Here is a 20,926-nt window from a genome sequence, read left to right on the forward strand (position 1 = left end):
ATTGCTCCTATTGTTGACAACAACAGGAACTTCTATCTACTACTGGTTTTTCCTTTTTCAAAACATCGGCCGTTTGTGGGACATCGGATACATTCAATATTGCTTAGCTTTGGACTCATAACTAACTTCTTTGGTAATGTGATATAAAAAAAATTTAAAATACTGTTACTTACCCTAATATACTTTTGATGATGTTTATACTTGCACTAACAGTTTGAAAACTCTCAAAAAGTATAATCGATTGTTTAACTATTATGGTCTGAAATTATGTAAAAAAAAGTTTGTTTTTAAAATTAACAAATAACTTTTTTTTAATGAACAAATTAATCAGGTTTAATGAAGAAATCAATCAGGAAAGCAGTTCAAGTCAGGATCCCTCATTAGTTGTTTCTACTCTACAACTTAAGTTTTTTTTTTAACCAAAAGTGATATTTAATTTAATAAAACTGTTCGGATACTAAAACAAATTTTTACATTTTGAGTTCTGTTTGTCAAAATCCAAAGATCGCAATGAACAGGGGAAATACCTAATTTTTAGAGTAAAACTTTCTATTAAACCTAATGAAATATGTTAAAATTCAGACACCTTTTTTAAAGAGTTTGACTGATATATCTATAGTACGGCTTTCAGGAGAACTCTTCCAGACACCCGTCTCGTCGTGGCGGGTACTACGGTTACAAGGGACGATCAATTTGAATAGTGGTATGGGGTGAATAGTTTTGTCTTAATCTTAGCGTAGGTCGTCGTAAGTAAACCAATCGACACCTTCTTTCCTCCATTTCACCCCCATTAGAAATGTACTCTCGCTTGTTACCACAGCAGCAGACAACCCCATACTTTCAGTCTGGAGGAGTTCTCCTCAAAGCTGCACTATATATAAACACAGAAAGATACTCAGACTAAAAAAAAAAAACTACAAAATGTATATAAACAAAGTTTATTAGAAAAATATAAAATTTAAAAAGTAATACTTTAAATATTTGAGCCTATGTAAGCTTTTCATATTACCTATGAGTCTACGTAAAACATAACAAATTTTGCAATGGTATAAGATTTTACACAAGTGACATTAAGAGGATATTTCCACCTTTCCATCTAAGCAATTCAACTTTGAAGAGCCAAAAATATAAACACTTTTATTATTAATACATAACGGTAAATAGAAAGATCCTGTGCTTTCAAAATAAATGCTAATAATGACACAGCCATTCTATCACTTTTTAGGAAATATTCAGTAGTCTTTTTAAAAGAATACATTAAAATCATTTTCACAGAAAAGAATCAACAAATATATATAAAAATTTAATATATGAATTAATATACTAAGTATTAATAATAATTCAGAATGAATGTTTTAATTTGTTTAAAAAATACATTTTACACTTTAACAGCAAAAAATTTTATAAGTTTATTAATGATACAATTTATTAATATTTGCATATCTTTGATAAAGTATTACATGCATTACTAAAAATGTACCTTTCAGTAAAAGCCATACAAAACCTGTTGCATTTTGGCTGAGACAATTCAATATCTCAATTTTCTATAACTTTTTCTTTTAGAAAATAAAAGCATTAAGCTAATGAAAACTGAAGCAAAACTATATTTATATTAATGCTGATTAAAAATAAGTATGATGCTAAATTTAGATTTTTCTTTTATCTAAAAGAGCAGTTGGGATGACTATGTAGTGACAGCAATAATGTATTATGTAGTGACAGCAATAAAATAACTTTTTTAATCTTATTCATATAAATTCAAATTAAGATTTCAGCTTTGATTAACTTCAACTGAAACTAATAAACTGGAAAGCATTTCAAACTTAGGATAGAACAAAGCTTTATTCCTTGAAGAATGGTTTTATTTTCACTTTAAACTATGTAATGCTAATTTGATGTGTTTTGATATAGTTCTCAGCCTCATAGGAGAAAAAATTTATACGAAATCCTAATTTCTATTAACCTAATAAATAAAATTAACAAAACTATTGTTTAATTTCATTGGATAAATAAAATAGTTTGCCATTTTATAAAATTTAGCTAATTTTTCTTTATTTCCTGAGCAAAATAATTAACTGCTTACATAATGTACTTTAAAGCATGATTTGCTTACATAATGTATTTTAAAGCATATACTTCAAGCACATATAATATTTGAATGTTTGATTAGTCACAAATTTTTTTCAAAGCAAAAAATTTTCATGGTGTAATAATAAATAGCAAACAATTCTCTGAGATATACAATCTCATTTAAAAAATTAGAGGAATAAAAAAAAACACAAAATATTAAGTAGAATAACTAAATTAAGCATGGTTTAAAGAAAAATGCTTTTTTTTTTTATATCATTATATAACTTAAATAACACTAAAATCAATAAGATTAAGCAACAAAAAAAATACTTTATCAATAATTTAAAAACCAATAACATGTTGCTAATAAATAATGTGACTTTCTTTTTGATTTCTAGAATAAATTTGTACATTATATTATTTGTTACTTCCATTGCTTTACATTTAAAAAAAATATTATTTTCAGGATATGAACAATTTAGTAAACATCATGTTCTTTTCTATTCTTTATGAATCAGATTTTTGGAAACAGACAATTTAGATTCCTGTGTTTCACTTTATAAGATTGCTACAGATACTGAGAAATAGTACAAAGATTTCATACAAACCATGGATTTTATTTTTTACACATCATTTTGAAAGATTAATGAAATCAAAATGGACATAATATAGTCATATTAAAATGGAATCATGACAGAAACAAAAAAATTTCATGGAATCAAAATATAAAATTCTTAGAATTAATAGAAACCAAAAGAACTATTCATACAATCAAAGTGCCGGTTCATCAATCAAAACATTGATTGCATGACTATTGAACTATTCAAGGAAATAAAAGATCACTCATAAAAAAAAACTTGATTTCATTCAAAAATACATGAAAACAATGAGTCACAGCTATGTATGTCATGACACTTTTGGATCTTATGAACCAGAAGCACCCCAGTGTCAGAGTATCCATTTTAAATTTACCAACTCCACATAATTTTTCCTAAAACCTTATTCAAGTTTTGGTAAGAAAAAAAGCAAAATGTAATTCAGCTGAAGCAGTGAAACCAAAATTAATGGAGCTCATGAAAAAAATATCACTTGATGACTTCCTGCACTCCTTTAAAAAAATAAGATATTTATAATTAATGTGGAATGGATTGGTAGTAGAAAACAATAGTAAAATACAACTTTGTATATAAAAAAAATAATTTATTGTCACATTATTTAATAACAACTTGTAAGAGAAAAACCCTATATACATAGAAAACAACAGTAAAATATAATTTTGTCTTTAAAAAAAATTTTTTTTAGTATTGTCAAATTACTAAATAGAAATTTGTAAAAGAAAATAAACCCTATATACAATTTAAGAATTATCCTGAAAGCACAATTCTGATTTTATATACATTTAAAGATATAAATTGGCACTTAAGGCAAACAACACATTGAAACCAGAACCATCTTCATGACAATATTTGTTTCACGACTCTTATTTCGATCAGTAACATTCTCTGCTAATAAACCACTTGTCTAGAAAACTTCCCAATTTTACTGATGAGTTAAATATTATAAATTTCCTTAAACATATGCAGTACCAGCTATACCAGTACAGTAATCTGGTGCTGATTCTAAGGAGCAGTGACTGGGATTTTGTGATCAAGTTTGAGTGTAAGTGATGGTCTATATCACTAAAACTTTCTGAAAGCTGATAAAATACAAAGGTAGTTTTTTTTTTCACTTACATCATTCACTGATTTAACATTGCACCCTCTTTCTGAAATCCAACTAAGAGTGACCGAAACACGTCCATTTATAAAGCTTTAAGACTAGTTTACATGTGAAGACCTCTGATCAAGAGTTTAAAAATGAATAAAAAGAAATTATTAAAAATATCAAATTCATTTAGTTAAAATATGAAAGCTTTGGTTGATCTAATTTAAACGATTTTAATAAAATACATGCTTTGTACAGATATTCTTAGCCCATAAAAAATGCTACAACAAAAATGCAACATTGGTATATATTAAATTGTTTAGAACCACCACTAGGTCAAATTTAAATACAGTTCAAATTTAATATGCACAGTGCACAAAAAGAAACATCCTGAATAGCTTTTGACCTAATAATCCAATTAACAGCATCGCGAAATACAAAGTAAACACCTCTCTAATCTCACAAAAATATAAACAAGTAATTAGCAAAGAAAAGTCACAAACCATCATTAAACTAAGGCTGAACTAGTTAAGTATTGGATATAATTCCAATATTAATAGGTACCTTCAAGAGAAGAGAATATATAAAAAATAATTAAAACCGAATAGTCCCATACCATCATTAAACCAAAACTAAACAAGTTAAGCCTTGCTTATAAATAAGATATTACTAGTTACTTCCAAAAGAATGAGAAAATTTGGCTTCAAGAGAAGGGAAAACAATAAAAATAGTAATTAATAAAATTATATACATATTAAAAAATATGTTACAAATAAACAAATTGCCAATAGGATTGTAAATTTGATATAAATAAAATTATATATCATGATTATAATAAATTGATTGTAAAATTAGATAGTGAAATTTTCTTGCAAATAAATTTTCCCCAAATGAAAGAGGTAACTATATAACTACCATCCCAACAATACAACATTTTCCACCAAATTTGGTGGACTGTCAAATCAATATTTAGCAGCATCCATAAAAGAGCTATAAACTCTTTTATTTTCTTTTGTCAGATACATAGATAGAAAACAGAAGCACAATACTTTGTGGGTGGTAATTTTCAATAATATTCACACAAATATACCTGAGTACATGGCACTATTTTTTCCGTTTGTACATTTTATTGAGAAGGTAAGAAAAAAGCTCTTGCATTGATGTATTGTTCAATTTGTCCTTTATTAAACCATTAATATCTGAATAAAGCTCCTGCTCAAACTTCATATACTTATCCTGCATGTTCAGAGTTTTATAAAGGTTCATAACTTGTGAAATTGACTTTTCATTTGAAGTTCCATAATTTTCCTGCAAATAGATAATTAACATTTCAATAAATAACAGTAGATTTTAAAACAAATATTATAAAACAAATTTTTTAACACCATTAAGGGTTAACAGCAACACCTTTTTAATACCATTAAGGGGCCCAATATTTCTGGTATAAATATATATATGCATATATAAATATATGTACACCAATTAAATAAATTTAAACTTAAGTTTAGAGACTAACCATCCATTCCTTTTTAAGAGAATCATCCGCAGTTTCCAAGAATGTAACTGCAAACCATGAGCATTTCCCTTGAGCAATATCAGTTCCCAATTTGCCAGTAATTTCAGGATCTCCATAGCAATCTAAGAAATCATCCTAAAATAAAAAATATTGAAATTCGAAGAATGAGGCAAGAATATGTCTGTAGACAGAAATAAAGATTTCTAATATAGTTAGATGATTCAAATTTTTATTCAAACAAGGTAAAAATAAAAATATATATAATTCTCAAAAGCCAGGTTTTTCTATTTGCCCTTAAAGCAGATTCTGATAAAGAGGTGAGTAATTTTTTGGGGGGAGGAAGGCTGTAATAAATCTTTTCAAGTCCTTGTTTTTACCAAAGTAAAGGTTGAATATAAAGTACAGTAGAGAACCAATTATCCGGGATGCTCGGGACCATCACTATCCCGGATGTCTGAATTTCCCGGTTTTCTGGATCGACCAGAAAGTGTCGTTAATTGATGCTTTATCGAATCCGAATTACAAGGAAAAAGTGTAATGCATAAAGTAAGAGAAAAAAGAGAGGTACTCCTAACTTTAAAAAGAATAAAAAAATTTGCAAGTTTAGACAAGAAAAACAAGTTTAAAAAATACAAAATTCTCGTATTTATTTTTTAAAAATAATTACAATTCCTAAATTAACTAATATAAACAAAACCAATGGTTAAATAATGCAATATATTTCATACCTAATTATAAGGGGGAAACGATAAAATAAAAGGAAAACTTATTATCGAACTGAAACGATAGTTAAAAAAGGCACTAGCATAAATATTAAAACCCGGAACAAGGCAAGATCAACGGAATTTTAAAAAAAAACCTAATGATAAAATTTATGAATAAAAAGAATTAATTTATTGAGTGCGAAATTTATCGTGAAAAGAAAAAAAATCAAACATAGTGAAATCAGAAAAACAAAACTGCAATCTGCTTCATAAAATAATCCTATGTTTAAATTAATAAACAATTCTCCTTTTATTTTTATTTTTTTTTTGTTGATAAAAACACGATATTTAATTACAGCAGATGTGATTCCACATCAATAAAAACTTGCAAATGATATCGCACTTCCGAAGAATGAGAATTTATTCAGAAGAAAAAGATTTTATTTTTATTAATTGATCTCAAATAGATAAATATATTTTTCTCTTTCATCTTCTGTTCACTGATATGCATGCAATGCATTTTCCCCACACCCCTCGTAAATCAAACAGAAAACGAAATCAGCATGCCACACCCTTGAGCTTGATTGATGGCCTGAAGGAGAAAATAACATTCCTCCCTTCCCTGCCTTCAAGGTCGCGGAGGAAATGACGTTTCTCTGTGTAAACGGGGGGGGGGGGAATTCTCCCCTTCCTTAGATTTTCCTCTACTCAACTTCAAGGATGAGTTCAATTTCCGCTTTTTTTCATAATCGTTCTAGTTTAAAATGGTGGGAAAACCAATAGAAATTTTTCCCGGTTATCTGGATACCGGATAAATGGTTCTCTACTGTAATAAAAAGGTACGCTCTAATAGTTTACACAATTGATTTATAATTCTTTTTCTAGCAAATATATTAATATTTCGTTTGCTAAGCTATAAAATGGATTTGAAGAATTCCAATATTCAAACCTAATAATTTTCTTTAAAAAGAAACTTCACATAAACATCAACATTTGATTTGTTCCAAAAGTGAAGAATCTGATTTTGATGGAATTGATTAAATATAAGATTGAAAATAAATAAAAAGTTGGTCATTTATTTTCATTTTGTGATTCGTTAATTTTTAATCACATACACATTCTCAAATTATGATTATGTTTCTTCTGTAATTAAGTATCTCTCTCAATTCTTTTTTTTATAATGCGAAATAAAAAAAGATTCATAACTAATGACTGTTTTCTAAGTATAGATTTTATGTTTCAAAGATTATTGTTTTTCATGTGTATTTCACACATGTGATACTTGATAAGAATCGATGTGATGCACACTATTCTGCATTTTTAAAGATGTTACCTTCTTTCTTTTCACTGCGAATAACTTTTATGCGATTTCAAACTTTAATTACGTATTTGGAAAACGAATTGTGACCGAATTTATATGTAGTACTTCGTATCAATATGATTGAGATTATCTAATTACATTTCATACTTTATAGTATGTTAATGGGAAGAAAAAAACGGAAGTGCGGCCTTTAAGGCGGTGCGGAATAAAATATTAAAGCGGTAAAAAGTATAAAATATTAAAGTCAACTCCACTTGGAACTGATATGAAAATCCAAAGGGAAGACTGGTTTGTCCCTGAAAGCTCATTCCAAAAAAAAAAAACTAATTTCAAGTTGAACAGGAAGAGTTTTTCACAACATAGCCCATCTTCACTCTGTAATAACACTCAGGGAGAACTGATTTTACACATTATTGATTTGTCAAAACTTAGTATCCAATTGTCCTTTCTGTGAAAAATGGAGATGAACTATTCTTCCCCCTTGATTTTCATATATTATTATTATGGCACTCAAGGTATGCTTGGTATGATACATATGTAACTTAAAAAATCATCTTAGTATGTTGTAAATAAAATGTACAGTTTCATAATCTTTTTATAATTGTTGAAAAACTTAATTATGATAAAAATGTTGATCATTAATTGAAATAAATGATCCAGCACATGGCTAACCATCTTTGACAGACTCTCTACAATCATTGGACTATTTTTACCCATCAAATACTTTTGTCTAAAACATTTCAAATGCTTTTGTAGTAGAAATTTCATAGCAAAGACACAATTTAATGCATGTTCTTTGCTCAATGACATTTGTAATTTTGGAAAATTGGCTGGATAAAACTTTTTTTTCTCTATTTAAAAGAAAATATTTTCAGGCAATAAACTTAAATTACTTTCTGTTTATTTCCCAAGTGTTTATAAAAGCTGTGAAGATATTTGATAAAAGTTTGCAAATATCTTTTATTTATGAATTTTAAACGAAGCATTCATGGTATATTTTGATCACAGGAATACTTAATAAGAATAAGGTGAAGTTTAGATAAAACTCCCTCCCAAAGTTGTTGATTTTTTTCTACCCTTTTCACTCTTTTATCATTTTAGATTGATGTTTGGGAAACAATTTCTTCCAATCATTGAAAAAATTGACTTATTGAACATCAAGTAATACAAAAAATATTCAATGTTAATGGTGGTAATTTTGCTAGGTATTTTGCTCTCTTCAAATTTCAAAACATCTTATAGATGTTCAAGTAATGAAAGTTTTTGTTTAGATACTATAACTTTATTACAATGATTAATTAAATATTTTCAAAAACAGCTTCAGTAGAAGAATGGATTAAATCTAAATAATAATCATTACCTGAATCTGAAAAAGAAGACCAAGTTTCAAACCTAGATCTCTAGTTATTTGAAATTCTTCAGCTGTTTTATCCCCAATCTGTAATTAAAAACAAGAGCATTAAGGACACATAAAATTAAATTGAAAAGTTATAAGAATAAGTTTACTCTAAATTATAACATTGCTTTAATATGAAAAAAAATTATTAAATATACATTAATATGTGCACAGCTAATGCCTATTCCTATTTAGGGTTGCATCTTGAATTCCATTTTTACACTAGTAGTCATCAGTTATGGTAAGAGTTAATATACTCACAGGCTTTTAATTTTTAATAGACAAGCTCTATTGGACAACCAGTCAATTTTGATTTGTGAGGAAAATAAACAGGAAGGTATTTGACAGCCGAGCTCAAAGACAAAACGTAAATATTTTCCTCATAAAAGCCTCTTCTTTGTTTTGAAAGTAAATGAAAACCAAATCTGAAGCAAGCTAAAATTTTCATAAATATGCAAAGGAAACCTCACTACCTAATAGAACCGGTTGAACCTCTTTCCTTGCTTTGGAATTCTAACTTATGAGGCTTGTTATGAGAAAAACATTAAAAAAGAAACAGTTAAAAGGCTCCACACCATTCGTCTTGTACATTCAGTTCATTGAAAGACCTGTTTATGTTTCCATTAGGATTGGCGTTTTGGTGTTAAACACTGGTTTAAACTACCAATAACTGATTTTAGCTATCAAAAACTAAAATGAAAACCCAGGTCATGAAAAACAAAAGAGAAAAGGAGCTAGTGAAATTTCATAACATACAATTTAAATTACATTTAACTGAGTTGATAATTAGATGATTAAATTCCATGTACAATCTACTTAAAACATAAAGCAAACTTTTAAAATAATTATCCAAATTTCAATTCTCTTCATTAATATGATTTAGCTTTAGACTAATTATGGTAGGTAGTTTTAAATAATTTAAAAGGGTTTAGATATAATGATAAAATTTTGAAGTTAAAATAGTGCTAAAACTTTCTTATAAAAACTCTATATGAATGAGGATATGGGTTAAGTTCAACAATGTGATACATGTAAGAATGAATTGTTACAAAATAGTGCAAACTTACAGTTAGTTGAACAAGTTTAGATAATATAATAACACATATTATAAAATAAAATTAAATGTAAATTCCCTTCTTTTTCAATTGTAATTATTTATAATTGCAATTCATGTAAAAAAAACTCAGCAGAAACAACTTAACTTAAAACAAAACAGTTTTAAGCTAAAAAAAAAAATAACGTTACAAAGATACCAAAAATAAACAAAATATGTCCATACAGGCTAAGGAAATAAATTTTTTAAATTTTCACAAAGAATTTAATTTAGTATACTTAAAATTCAATAAATAAGGCTAATAAAACATACAACTATTTAAAAAAAAATTAAGGGTGTATACACACACATATTATGACCAGCAGATACTTAGATGTCATTCTGAGAATACATTCTAAAATAAAGGAACATAAAAAGATCTAGTAACTAATGTGAAAGTATTTCACTCATGTGAGATTTCATTGTGAGTGAGAGTACAAAAATATCAAAATATTTACTTAAAATATATACTAGATGAATTTTGACAAATTGACAAAATTTAAAAACAATTTAGAATAATAATACATTAAACATAAAAAATACATTAAAAATAAAAAATATATAAAAAGAGTATAACGGTTTTAAGTATCCATTTCTGCCAAATAACATGAGTCTAGCAAACTGCAAAATTTTAAAAAAAATAATAATATGAAGAAAGGTATAAATACATAACTACCAACTTTTACTGTCTTTGACAATAATTTTTCAAAGTAGAAGGAAATTTAACAATTTATTTATATTTGTGGACAGAAAATATTTTATATTTTGGCAAATCTAAAACATACCATTTTATGATTTTTATGCATTTATATATATTATCAATTCATATCAAATGGTGGTCAAAAACATTTGAAAATATATATATTTTTAAATTAAATTGAATCTCCTAAAGTTTGTTACCAATTAAAAGTAAAATCTTCTGGTATATTCTAAAAAATTGAAAACTGTGGTGTGAATATTTTTCACTTAACCGCCAATTGATTAAATTTTACAAAGACTAGTATTGTATCCTTAACACAATATCTCCTTTTGATGATGTACATAACATCAAAAGAAAGTGCTTTCAATATTTTTTTTAAACTTTTGTGAGGAATTAAATCATTGTGAAAGAAAGTATCTTTTTAAAAATTTATTAAGTATTTAACAATTGGATTTTCTTATGAATGAAAGAAAATGATGTTGAGTTCTGATAGCTATATAAGAATGAAAAGTTCAATTATAACAGATGTTATAATGGGCATTAAATTAGTATGACATCTAATGGAATAGCTATGGAACTTTATGTTTTGGTCATTTAAAAGGAAGTGTCATTGTAGTGGGAGGGGGTCATACTAAAGACTGTAGGGAGTAAAAAAAAATATTGTTTTTGCGAGCTTAATATGACTTCTTAGAACCGTCCCTATAAATGACCATGAACCTGGATCATGACTAATGATTAAAGTGGATCTTTAAAAATGCTTTGCTGTTTAAATAGTGTTTGTTTTTCATCATGATTCCAAATTAAAATCGTGCAAATGCAATTTTAAAACATTTAACGAGATTAAATATTGATTAATATAACTATTTACAAAAAAAGAGATTAAAATATAAAGGATAACATAAACACTCACAAGGTGCATAGCAAGGTGAACTGGTAAACAAAATGTATAATATGATGTTTTGTACTCAACAATAGCATTGTATCTTTCCATAGTGAAGAGGTCATATTGTGGTTTCCCATGTGGGGGATTACTTAGCATGTCCAAGCATTGTCCATAAACTGTTTTTTCATTTGTCTAAAATAAAGAAAATTGAATTGAATACTCTCAACAAATAAATATATAGTGGAACCTTGATATCACAAACTTCGATAACATAAATTTTTTGACCTCAGGAAAAAATCTTAATTTCCTAAGTCTGTGCTAAGTTTTGAAAAAAAGATCAACTTTTCTTAGCTGAATACTTTTTCGGTGAACCTTGATTTCAAGAAATATTTTTGATCAATATAAAAAAAAATCTTTCTATTTTCTTAGTACCTAAAGAATTTATAAGATCTCTCACTCTTTGAAGCATTTTTGTAGAATAATTTTATGAGTGATTTTTTGAATCCCTAGTAAGAAACAAATTTTAATCTTTGAAAAGAATTAGTCTGAATATGTCCTAAAATGAACAAACAAAAATAAATAATGGTATAGATAAGAATATCTGCTTATAAGATTAGAAAAAAAATTGTTAATTTAATAAATTCAAAAGAAACTGATATATATGATGAAGTAGTTACTTTGGATAGGATGAAATAGGATATGGTCATTTTTTTATTTTATTTTATAACCGTCGTTGAACAGCCGACCCAATTTCATGGGTTTACGACTACTTACGTTCAACTCCATAGCCTTGTAATTTTGAACCAATCCAGAAGACAAGGAAACTCCTGGATCAGTACCCCCAGAGGTATTGATTTGTTGTGGGAACATGGAGGACCTTGAGACTCGACAGATTTAACGTGCATCAGTCACCATTTACTACACGGGGAGTCTTCGGATATGGTCATTTGAAATAATCAGAGATATTTAAAAATAAAAAAAAGTTACAGCATCAGAAGATGATGATAAAACAGAAAAATAACCTAAAATTAAATGCAGCAAAAATACTGCTTAAAGAAAAGGCTCTTTAAAGAAAATACATGGTATACAACTTTTAAAGTATTACTGCATTTAATTTGACTAAATTGTTAAAAATATTTTAATTGAATTAGTCTGAATTCAAATTTCAATATCTCAAAATTTTTAGTGTCCCCCTTAGAACCCTAGGAGTTAGTAATATGTAGTTAGTTTCAATGAATCACAATTTTATGAAAAAAATATAAATGTTAGATAAATAAATTTTGTTAAAATAGTAATAAAATTAAGCATAGCTATTTTTATGTAGATATTTCAGATTTTATCAAAATTTCAAGAAAAATATTTATGATCAATATATCATGCTAAAACATTTTTATTTATTCAAATGAAATTACTTAATTGTCAAGCACACAAGAGCAGCTGACAAAAACTACAGAACATAATTTTAAGTTTACACAACTGTATCTGAGGGGCTTAATTTCGAAAACTTCTACAAATGTAATTTGAAACTCTTCTCTGCTATTTAATTCATCCTTCAAATAAAAATTGAAATAGCCTTATAGAAATTAAAATTTTTAATTTATCTTAAACTTATATAATACAGTAGAGAACCGATTATCCGGAACGATCGGGACTATCGCTATTCCGGATAACTGATTTTTCCGGTTTTCTGAATCGCTACAAAAGCCGTTTTTTTTAGTGTTAAACACAACTAAAAAAATATATATATTTGTAAATAATCTTAAAAATAAGAAAAAACGATGAGGTAATACACTAATGATTATTTCTGAAGTGATGGTAAGGTAAACATCTTTCAAAAAAGAAAGAAAAATCCTAAAATCTTATGAGGAAAAAAATTTTTTTTTTTTTAAAAAATTGCGGGAAAATTTATCGAATTTCGTTCCGGTTTTTTGGTTTTCCGGTTTTCTGATTTCCGGATAACGGGTTCTGTACTGTACAAATTTTTTCTCTCTATTATTAAACTTCAAGAAAGTTGTTCAAAATTTTGAAAGTGATTTCAAGTAAAAAATAAGCATTTAGTAAAAGATTTTTCATTCTAATAAAGATTTTAGTTTTCATAATGATCTAACAAACAGCATAGAGAAATATTTTTGTAATTAGCATGAAATGCTCCAACCTGATAACATCAAATATATACTAAATTTATTCTCTCGGTTTACACGTAGTATGTTCTTATATATATCTCTGAGTGTGTGTGTGTGTTTGTGTAGTGATTTGTGGAGCAAGGGAGGAAAAAAGACAATAATTAATTCAAGAATTAAACTTATCAAATTTAATATGGAAGAAAAATAATTATACAGTGACATCGATACCGGAGAGCTGCTTACACTCAGCGTTGCAGGACAAAGACTGATTGCTATAATTAGATTGTTCTGTAGAAAAAAGTTAATTTCATATTCGGGACTTTCCCTTCTCGACAGTCTGGCACCGTCCAACAAAGAAGTAGGTGGTTTCGATGACAGATGATGGTGAATTAAAACTACCACATATCTCTATACCACCATACTGCATATATATATACTGCCAGAGAATTGTAAATTCATTAATGAAATAGTTTCGAAATTTAAGCAAGAAATACAGCATCATAAAACAGCATCATAAATATGTTTGGCCTTACGTCTTACTATGTCTGGTTTGAAAAAAAAAGCTTTTGATTTTAAAATGCAGTCAACAAGGTTGCAAATTTCGAAAAATTTTAATTTCTTGAAACTATTTATGTTAAATAAAACAAACATATAATTATAATAAATATAAGATGTTAAGAACTCAGATGTAATGATTGAGAGAAGCACGTAAAAAGATCAGGTTTTTTAAAGATTCTTCATCATAAAAAATTGACACAATAAAAAAAAAATTTCATTCAAAACCAGGTACAAAAAATACAACAATTATTTAGAAATAAGTCACAAGGTTGGCTTGTCTAAATCAATGTGGTTTAAAACATGATATAAGCCAAATGTTTTTTTTTTATTTATTTATTTTCAAAATAAACAAGACTGGGCATTATTTAACAAAAAAACTTTTTTAATAATTTAATTCATCATTCATAAAAAATACTTTTAGTTTGTATAGAATCAAATGATAAAAATATTAAAATTTCACATAAAAAAATTTTAAATTTTTCAACTATTTCATAAACAATTAATATTTAAATTTAAAAGTTTATGTATGATTGTGTTTCCACAAAAATATCCATAAAAATTTTTAAAAAAAAAAAACAATGTGAGGTTGACAAATTTAAGATTAAGTCATGTTCTCTATAAAAAAATTTTTAAATAAAATACATCACCAAATGCATGTTCAGATAGCCTTTAAACTTAGTTAAATAGTATTATTGAACAATTTATGATAAAAAAAGGTTGACAACGATAGAATATGTTTGCTACAATCAAAAGAAGAAACGACAAAAGAACCACACATTATTTGTGTACATTTATTTTTATTCATTAAAATAAAGTTTTTTAAATAAAAGTATTTCTCTTTTTATTTTAATCCAGTAGTGATAAAAAATAATTTTACTATTTTATAAGCATTATTTTTATTTTTTTAATGATTCCATTATTATTATTCTTTTCAAACTGAATATGCATGTTAATAAAGTTGTAGTAGATATTTTTGAATTGTTTATTAAAAACATTAATTAACAGCAAAAAAAAGTTGCCATGAAATACTTTGAATAGTATAGTTATTTTTAATTTGGGGCTTAAAATATTATTTCAGCCTTTGTTTTTAAAGAAAAAAAAAATTTGAAAAAAAAACAACTTTTTTCTCCAAATCTGATATCAATAGCGCTTCAGTCAATGTAGTTAATACAGAATAATTGTGCCATGTTTGGAAAAATGATTTTAAAAAAATAGTAATATATTATGAAATTCCTAAACATAGTTCTGACATCATTCCTAACATCTAAAATTCCTGACATCATTCATTGTATTTCTTATTAAAACACAAAATATATGAAGAAACTGAAATAGAATTATTAAAAAAAAAAAAATTCCATGTTACACAAAGTCATAGGAGGTCTGCTTGTTTGAGACCACAGAAACACTACTTGGAAGTCAATCTTAAGTGATCCACAGAATGGATGACCAATTCTGGTAGAGTAAGCATACCAACAAAAAAGGGTTTAAAAGACTAATCCTTATAAGTATTAAAAAAATTTACTTTTAATCAATTAAAAAAGTATTATATAAAATGTCCAAAGTTCAACTTATTAGCCGAATAAAACAGTCATTAGTAAAAATTAAATTGGCACCTGCAATATCTTTTTCGTCATTCATATAAACACTTATGAACATTCAATTAATTGTATACATTAACTTTATAATTTAGATTTAAATATGCTTTAATCAATTTAGTTATATTAAGCAAATTTTATTTAAAAAATATGAACAAAAAAAGTTTTGAAATTGATAGAAACAAGCTCAAAGTTTCATATAAACGAATTGCATTATCTATACACCAGTTTGTTTTCAGGCTTACAAATTATTCAGATCGAAAGTTTCTTTTAATTAAATTATCTAATATTTATTATAAAATGAAGCTAGCGTGCAAGTAAATGAATTTTGAGAAAAAATAACTAAATAAATAAGACTGACACAACAGCGCATAGAGGGCTAGTGTAGTGCAGTTGTAATAGATTGTCAAAGCAAAAAATCTGTTTTTATCTATACTAAAATAACACTAGCTATTTTTAATTTTAAAAAACTTTTAAATATTACATGAAAAATACTTTAAAAAAGATTAAAATAATAAAATTATACAAAAAGTACCTGTAGAAATTCTTGAACAATTTGATTGTACGACTTGCTCCCTTCAAAAAATTTTCTCAAAACTTTATAGACTCCAGATTGCAAAAGGAAACTATCATTTAAAGCAATCATTCCAACTTCTGGCTATAATGGAAAAAAACTTATAAAAACTTACATCAAAAACAAAAATGGTAAAAAATATCAAAATAAAAATATAGTTTACTTTTTTATACCAACAGAGTTCTCCCCTTCGAAAAACAGACTCATCCATGATATCATCCGCAACAATAAAAAATGCTTGAAACTAAGAAATTAAAATAAAGAATTATTTGGTATAATAATAAATTCACAATTTCTACATTTTCCACTGAAACTTGACTAATATAGGCTACTTACCATTTCTACACACCATCCTAAAATACTGGCATGAAATATTCCTTCAGCAGTCGCATTATTCGACAGAACTTTATACGCTTTTACAACAGCAGTTCCACGGTTTCTTTTACCACTTTTCATGTTGTAGTCCAAAACCTATAAATAAAACATGTAATGTAAAATTCAGAAAACGAAACAGAAAGAAAATATAAATTTGACCTTTACCAATCAATATTAAGGTAAAACAAATGATAAAGATTTTACCTTCAAATGCCAATTTGAAACATCAGTTAGTGACTGGCTGTCATGTTCAATTGAAGCATTAAATACAACATCACGGACAGCAATGAAGTCTTCCAGTTCTGATTGATGCAACTGATTGATTTTTAATTGATTTTGATTGGTTGAAGTAGAACTACTAAAAGATCTTGAACATCTAAATATAAGAAATTTGAATAAAAAATTAACATATTTGTCATGCAAAAGAACATGCAATAGTTTTTACTACAGAATTGCTTTTATACTACAGTACGTGAAGTTTTAACTCGATATTGCTACACAGCCCCATGGCAGTATTGCAGTGACACAACGACATTGTCGCAGAACATTACAGAGTTCTTGTAGAAAGATTTTCTTTTGAAAAGGAAAAAAAAATCTCCTTTTCTTTTCTACAGAAATGTACACGTAATATTTGAATCATGAATTTAGAATCACTTTTTGATTTTTTTATTTAAGCTGATAATACTTTTTGATTTTTTAATTTAAGCTGATAGTATTGTAAATCGATGTAATGTTTCAATTGTATTTTTGGCAAACATCGATATTCACATGGATTTTAAATAACCCAATATATTTCAAACAGTATGGAAAATTTGAATCGCGCATTTGAATATTTACTTTTAACGGCAATGATTAGATCAATTTTTTAGCAGATATTGCTATTCATTTCTCCATAGTTTTTAAATCCGATATTTTTTATACAATATTATTTATTTACAATAATCTAATCTCAAAACGAAACATGAATTTGAGAAGTACGATTCATATGATTTCGCCGTCAGTATTTTTTTCGGCAGTTGCTATTACGGATTTCATGATTTTAAAATATTTTTTATTGTGCTGACTATCTACAAAATGCAAAGAAGGAAATAACTTGTGCATACCCTCCCCCAAGAAAATGCCAGAATATCATCCATAATATTAGAATAAAAAATTATTACATGTTCAATTAAAAAAAGTGACACAGCGCTTTTTTTGTAAACACAGCACTTTTGTTATTTTAAAATAGTAACATATATGTTTGTTATTATTAAAAGTATCTTGCAGAAAAATATTAGCACTACAGAGTTTTGTAGCAGATAGCTCGGAAAAATTCTGCCACAGGGCTACTTAGCTAAATTTTAAGAAAATATTTTCTTTTCTAGCAGGAATTTCTCCATTGAATAACAAGAGAAAACACCTGTTTTCTGAACAAGAAAGTAGCCTGTATCCTCCCAAAAGAAATTTTTCAATGAAAAATTTGAAATATTTAAGCACAGAACTAAAGACTTAATACCTATGTAAATCAAGTACATTACAAAGGAGAAAATAACCATACATATTCATGAAGAATACAGCTGAAATTTTATCAATAAAGAATAACATGACTGATTATTTCATAGCAATCAGGATCAATTTTACATTAGATAATCTATCTTTTAAGTTTATATAGGTTTATCATTACAATCATCTACTTTCAAGAATAAACCATGAAAATTATACTATTTTTTTATAATCATACATTAAAATTTAATATTATACTATTGAATAATAAGTGGGACATTGATTTTTTTTAGCAATGGAATTTTAATGAAAGTTGCTCAGTTAATCATGGTCACAAAATATTTGACAAATTTTACCAGAGCAATAACTAATAAAAAGGAAACCTTACGTATTACGAAAGCTAAATAATTATAAAATATAAAGCTAAGTAAATCAAACACTAGTAGGGAGCAGAGAAGAGGGACGGTGACAATCTTAAATGTGACAATCTATTTACATTACTCCTTAAAATATATATAAGGGAGAGGAGGTGTATAGTATACACATGGTTAGAGTGGACATCTTGAATACATTTCTTATTAATTGGACGAATTTCCTGTGAGCTATTATACATAAACAAACATGATGTACATTTTCATGTGCAGACTCACACTATGAATACTTAAGTAAAAATTTGTAAAAAATGGTTTCTACGTTGAAATAAGTAACTTTCGAATTTACGATTCACTCTTTTATTGACATATTTTATTTTCAGAATAACAACAGAAGGTGATAATATATTAGAAATGATGTTTTTACCAATTTAATAATTAATTTCTATACACATATTCCATTTAGTTTCCACAATTTCGGTTTCAACTAGGTTCCTTAACACCTCACATGGATTGAACTAGAACTTTTGCAGAGTTGTTTAATTTTTTTAAGCCCTCATAGTCAAACCACTTGATTTTCTCCATGTCAGGGGGACTAAAGGGACTCCCCACCCAAAAAAAAAAATTTCAAGATCAAAAAATTATACAGTTGAACCTCGCTAACTCGAACCTCGATTTCACGAATTTTTCGATATCTCGAACAAGAAAAAAATTCCCTTCAAATTTCCTATACACTCAATATTAAAAAAAAAACCTGATTTCACAATTTTTTTTTTCTAATCCCTCGATAACTTGAATTTTTTTTCCATAAATAGAGTAGATTTTTTTTTAAAAAATATTCCAAAGAAAAAAAAACTTAAGAATGACTGACAAGGCATGGAATGATGTGTCTTCCTCTACGATAATGAATGGCTTCAAGAAGTCTGGATTCATTAAAGATCACGAAATTAGTCAAACAATCAATATCGTTAATTCTGCTGAAAACTACACCGAAAATGATTGGAACAGATTGACCAGACTCATGAAACTTGATGACAGGAAATTTCATGACTTTGTAAAGGTAGACGATGCAGTAACAGCGTGTGGTCAGTGGGATGACAATGATATCATTGTTCAAACGAAAGCTTCTTGTGAACTATCAGAAGAAGATATGAGGAAATCGAAGATTTACCACACAATGTTACTAACAAACAAGCACTTTCTGCAGTGGACACTGTAAGGAGATTTATTGAGAGGCAGCCGTATACATCAGAGGAGACATATAAAGCTATAGTCCACTTAGAAAGTGTTATAGACAAACTTTCTTACATATCTTTAAAGCAAACAACAATTGAATATTTTTTTAAATGAAAGTGTAAAAAGTGCTTTTAGAATAAATATGGAATAGTAAATAAGGTACGTAAAGAGCATTTTTCTTTATTCTATCATCGATAACATGCGATTTTCGATAATTCCAATTTTCGATATCTCGAATTTTTTCTCCTCTCCCTTCAAGTTCGAAATATCCAGGTTTGACTGTATTAGCAAATATATATATACAGAATTACTCTATTAAAATATTTCAAACACCCCCCCCCCCCAAGTATTGTCACCCAGCATACTCATTATATCTTGCTAGAATTTGAAATTTCAGCCTTGAGCTTAGCAATAACCAGGAAGTGATCAGAATCTTAAGTTGCACCTCAATAGGTTCTAACAAAAGAAAGTAAACGGAACTACATATGCTGATAAATTTCACCAAAATGGATCCAGGAATTCACTTGTTTTCAACGTTGGGCTTACAATTACAAGGCTACAAAAATACTATTGATAGTTGAAAATTTGATTCGGATAGGTTGTTCATAGTCTAAAATATAATTTTAAAAAAATGCGAAATTATATATACTCACACATGCTTAATAAGTCTATTTTGAACAATGTCTGATGAGTTTCTATTATTGCCAACTTCACTAAAGATCTGACGATGGGATGGTGCACAAGAGTACAAACCAGAAAACAAATATTTAGAAGTCGCGGATTTTAACGACGACAAACCCTGTAATTTACTGATGGTACAAACAGACATTTTCTATATACCAAGAGAATAAAAACTGGAGAAAAAAAAAAACAATAATGAACTGTGATAACCGAAAAATATTTTCTAACTACAAATAAATCACATGCCGGATTAATGTTTTCAAAATCAAATTTAGCCGATCGTTTCTTAGAGAAAAAAACAAAATCCTCTCGATTCTACAGCTTGATTTAAAACAAAAACAAATAAAAACTTTTTCAAACTAAAATTCTTTAATTAGATGTTACCATATTTACTGAATGAAATACTTATTGCCCGCACTAGTTTTTGTTTTCATATTCACTTTCAAAAAGTTGTCAAATTCTTATGACGAAGGCAAGATTTTTGTTGCCATATTTTTACACAAATAATTATGAATATTAAATTAAAGGTTCGTCAGAGTAGGCA

At 27.2% G+C, this 20,926-nt stretch overlaps 1 protein-coding gene across 1 annotated transcript; it reads right to left on the reverse strand.

Annotated features, from left to right (window-relative positions):
- Positions 1 to 922: 922 nt before the first annotated feature.
- On the reverse strand, positions 923 to 20,845 carry LOC107450203 (Farnesyl pyrophosphate synthase). The gene is made up of 9 exons (XM_016065947.3): positions 20,355 to 20,845; positions 16,817 to 16,988; positions 16,574 to 16,708; positions 16,401 to 16,481; positions 16,199 to 16,321; positions 11,415 to 11,579; positions 8,676 to 8,753; positions 5,291 to 5,425; positions 923 to 5,082 (listed from the first exon to the last, which is right to left on the reverse strand). Exons 1-9 carry the CDS (start codon positions 20,528 to 20,530, stop codon positions 4,879 to 4,881), a joined length of 1,269 nt encoding a protein of 422 aa, XP_015921433.1. The 5' UTR covers positions 20,531 to 20,845; the 3' UTR covers positions 923 to 4,878.
- Positions 20,846 to 20,926: the final 81 nt, after the last annotated feature.

This window comes from Parasteatoda tepidariorum, chromosome X2, assembly GCF_043381705.1.
Source record: "Parasteatoda tepidariorum isolate YZ-2023 chromosome X2, CAS_Ptep_4.0, whole genome shotgun sequence".
NCBI classification, from domain to species: domain Eukaryota; kingdom Metazoa; phylum Arthropoda; class Arachnida; order Araneae; family Theridiidae; genus Parasteatoda; species Parasteatoda tepidariorum.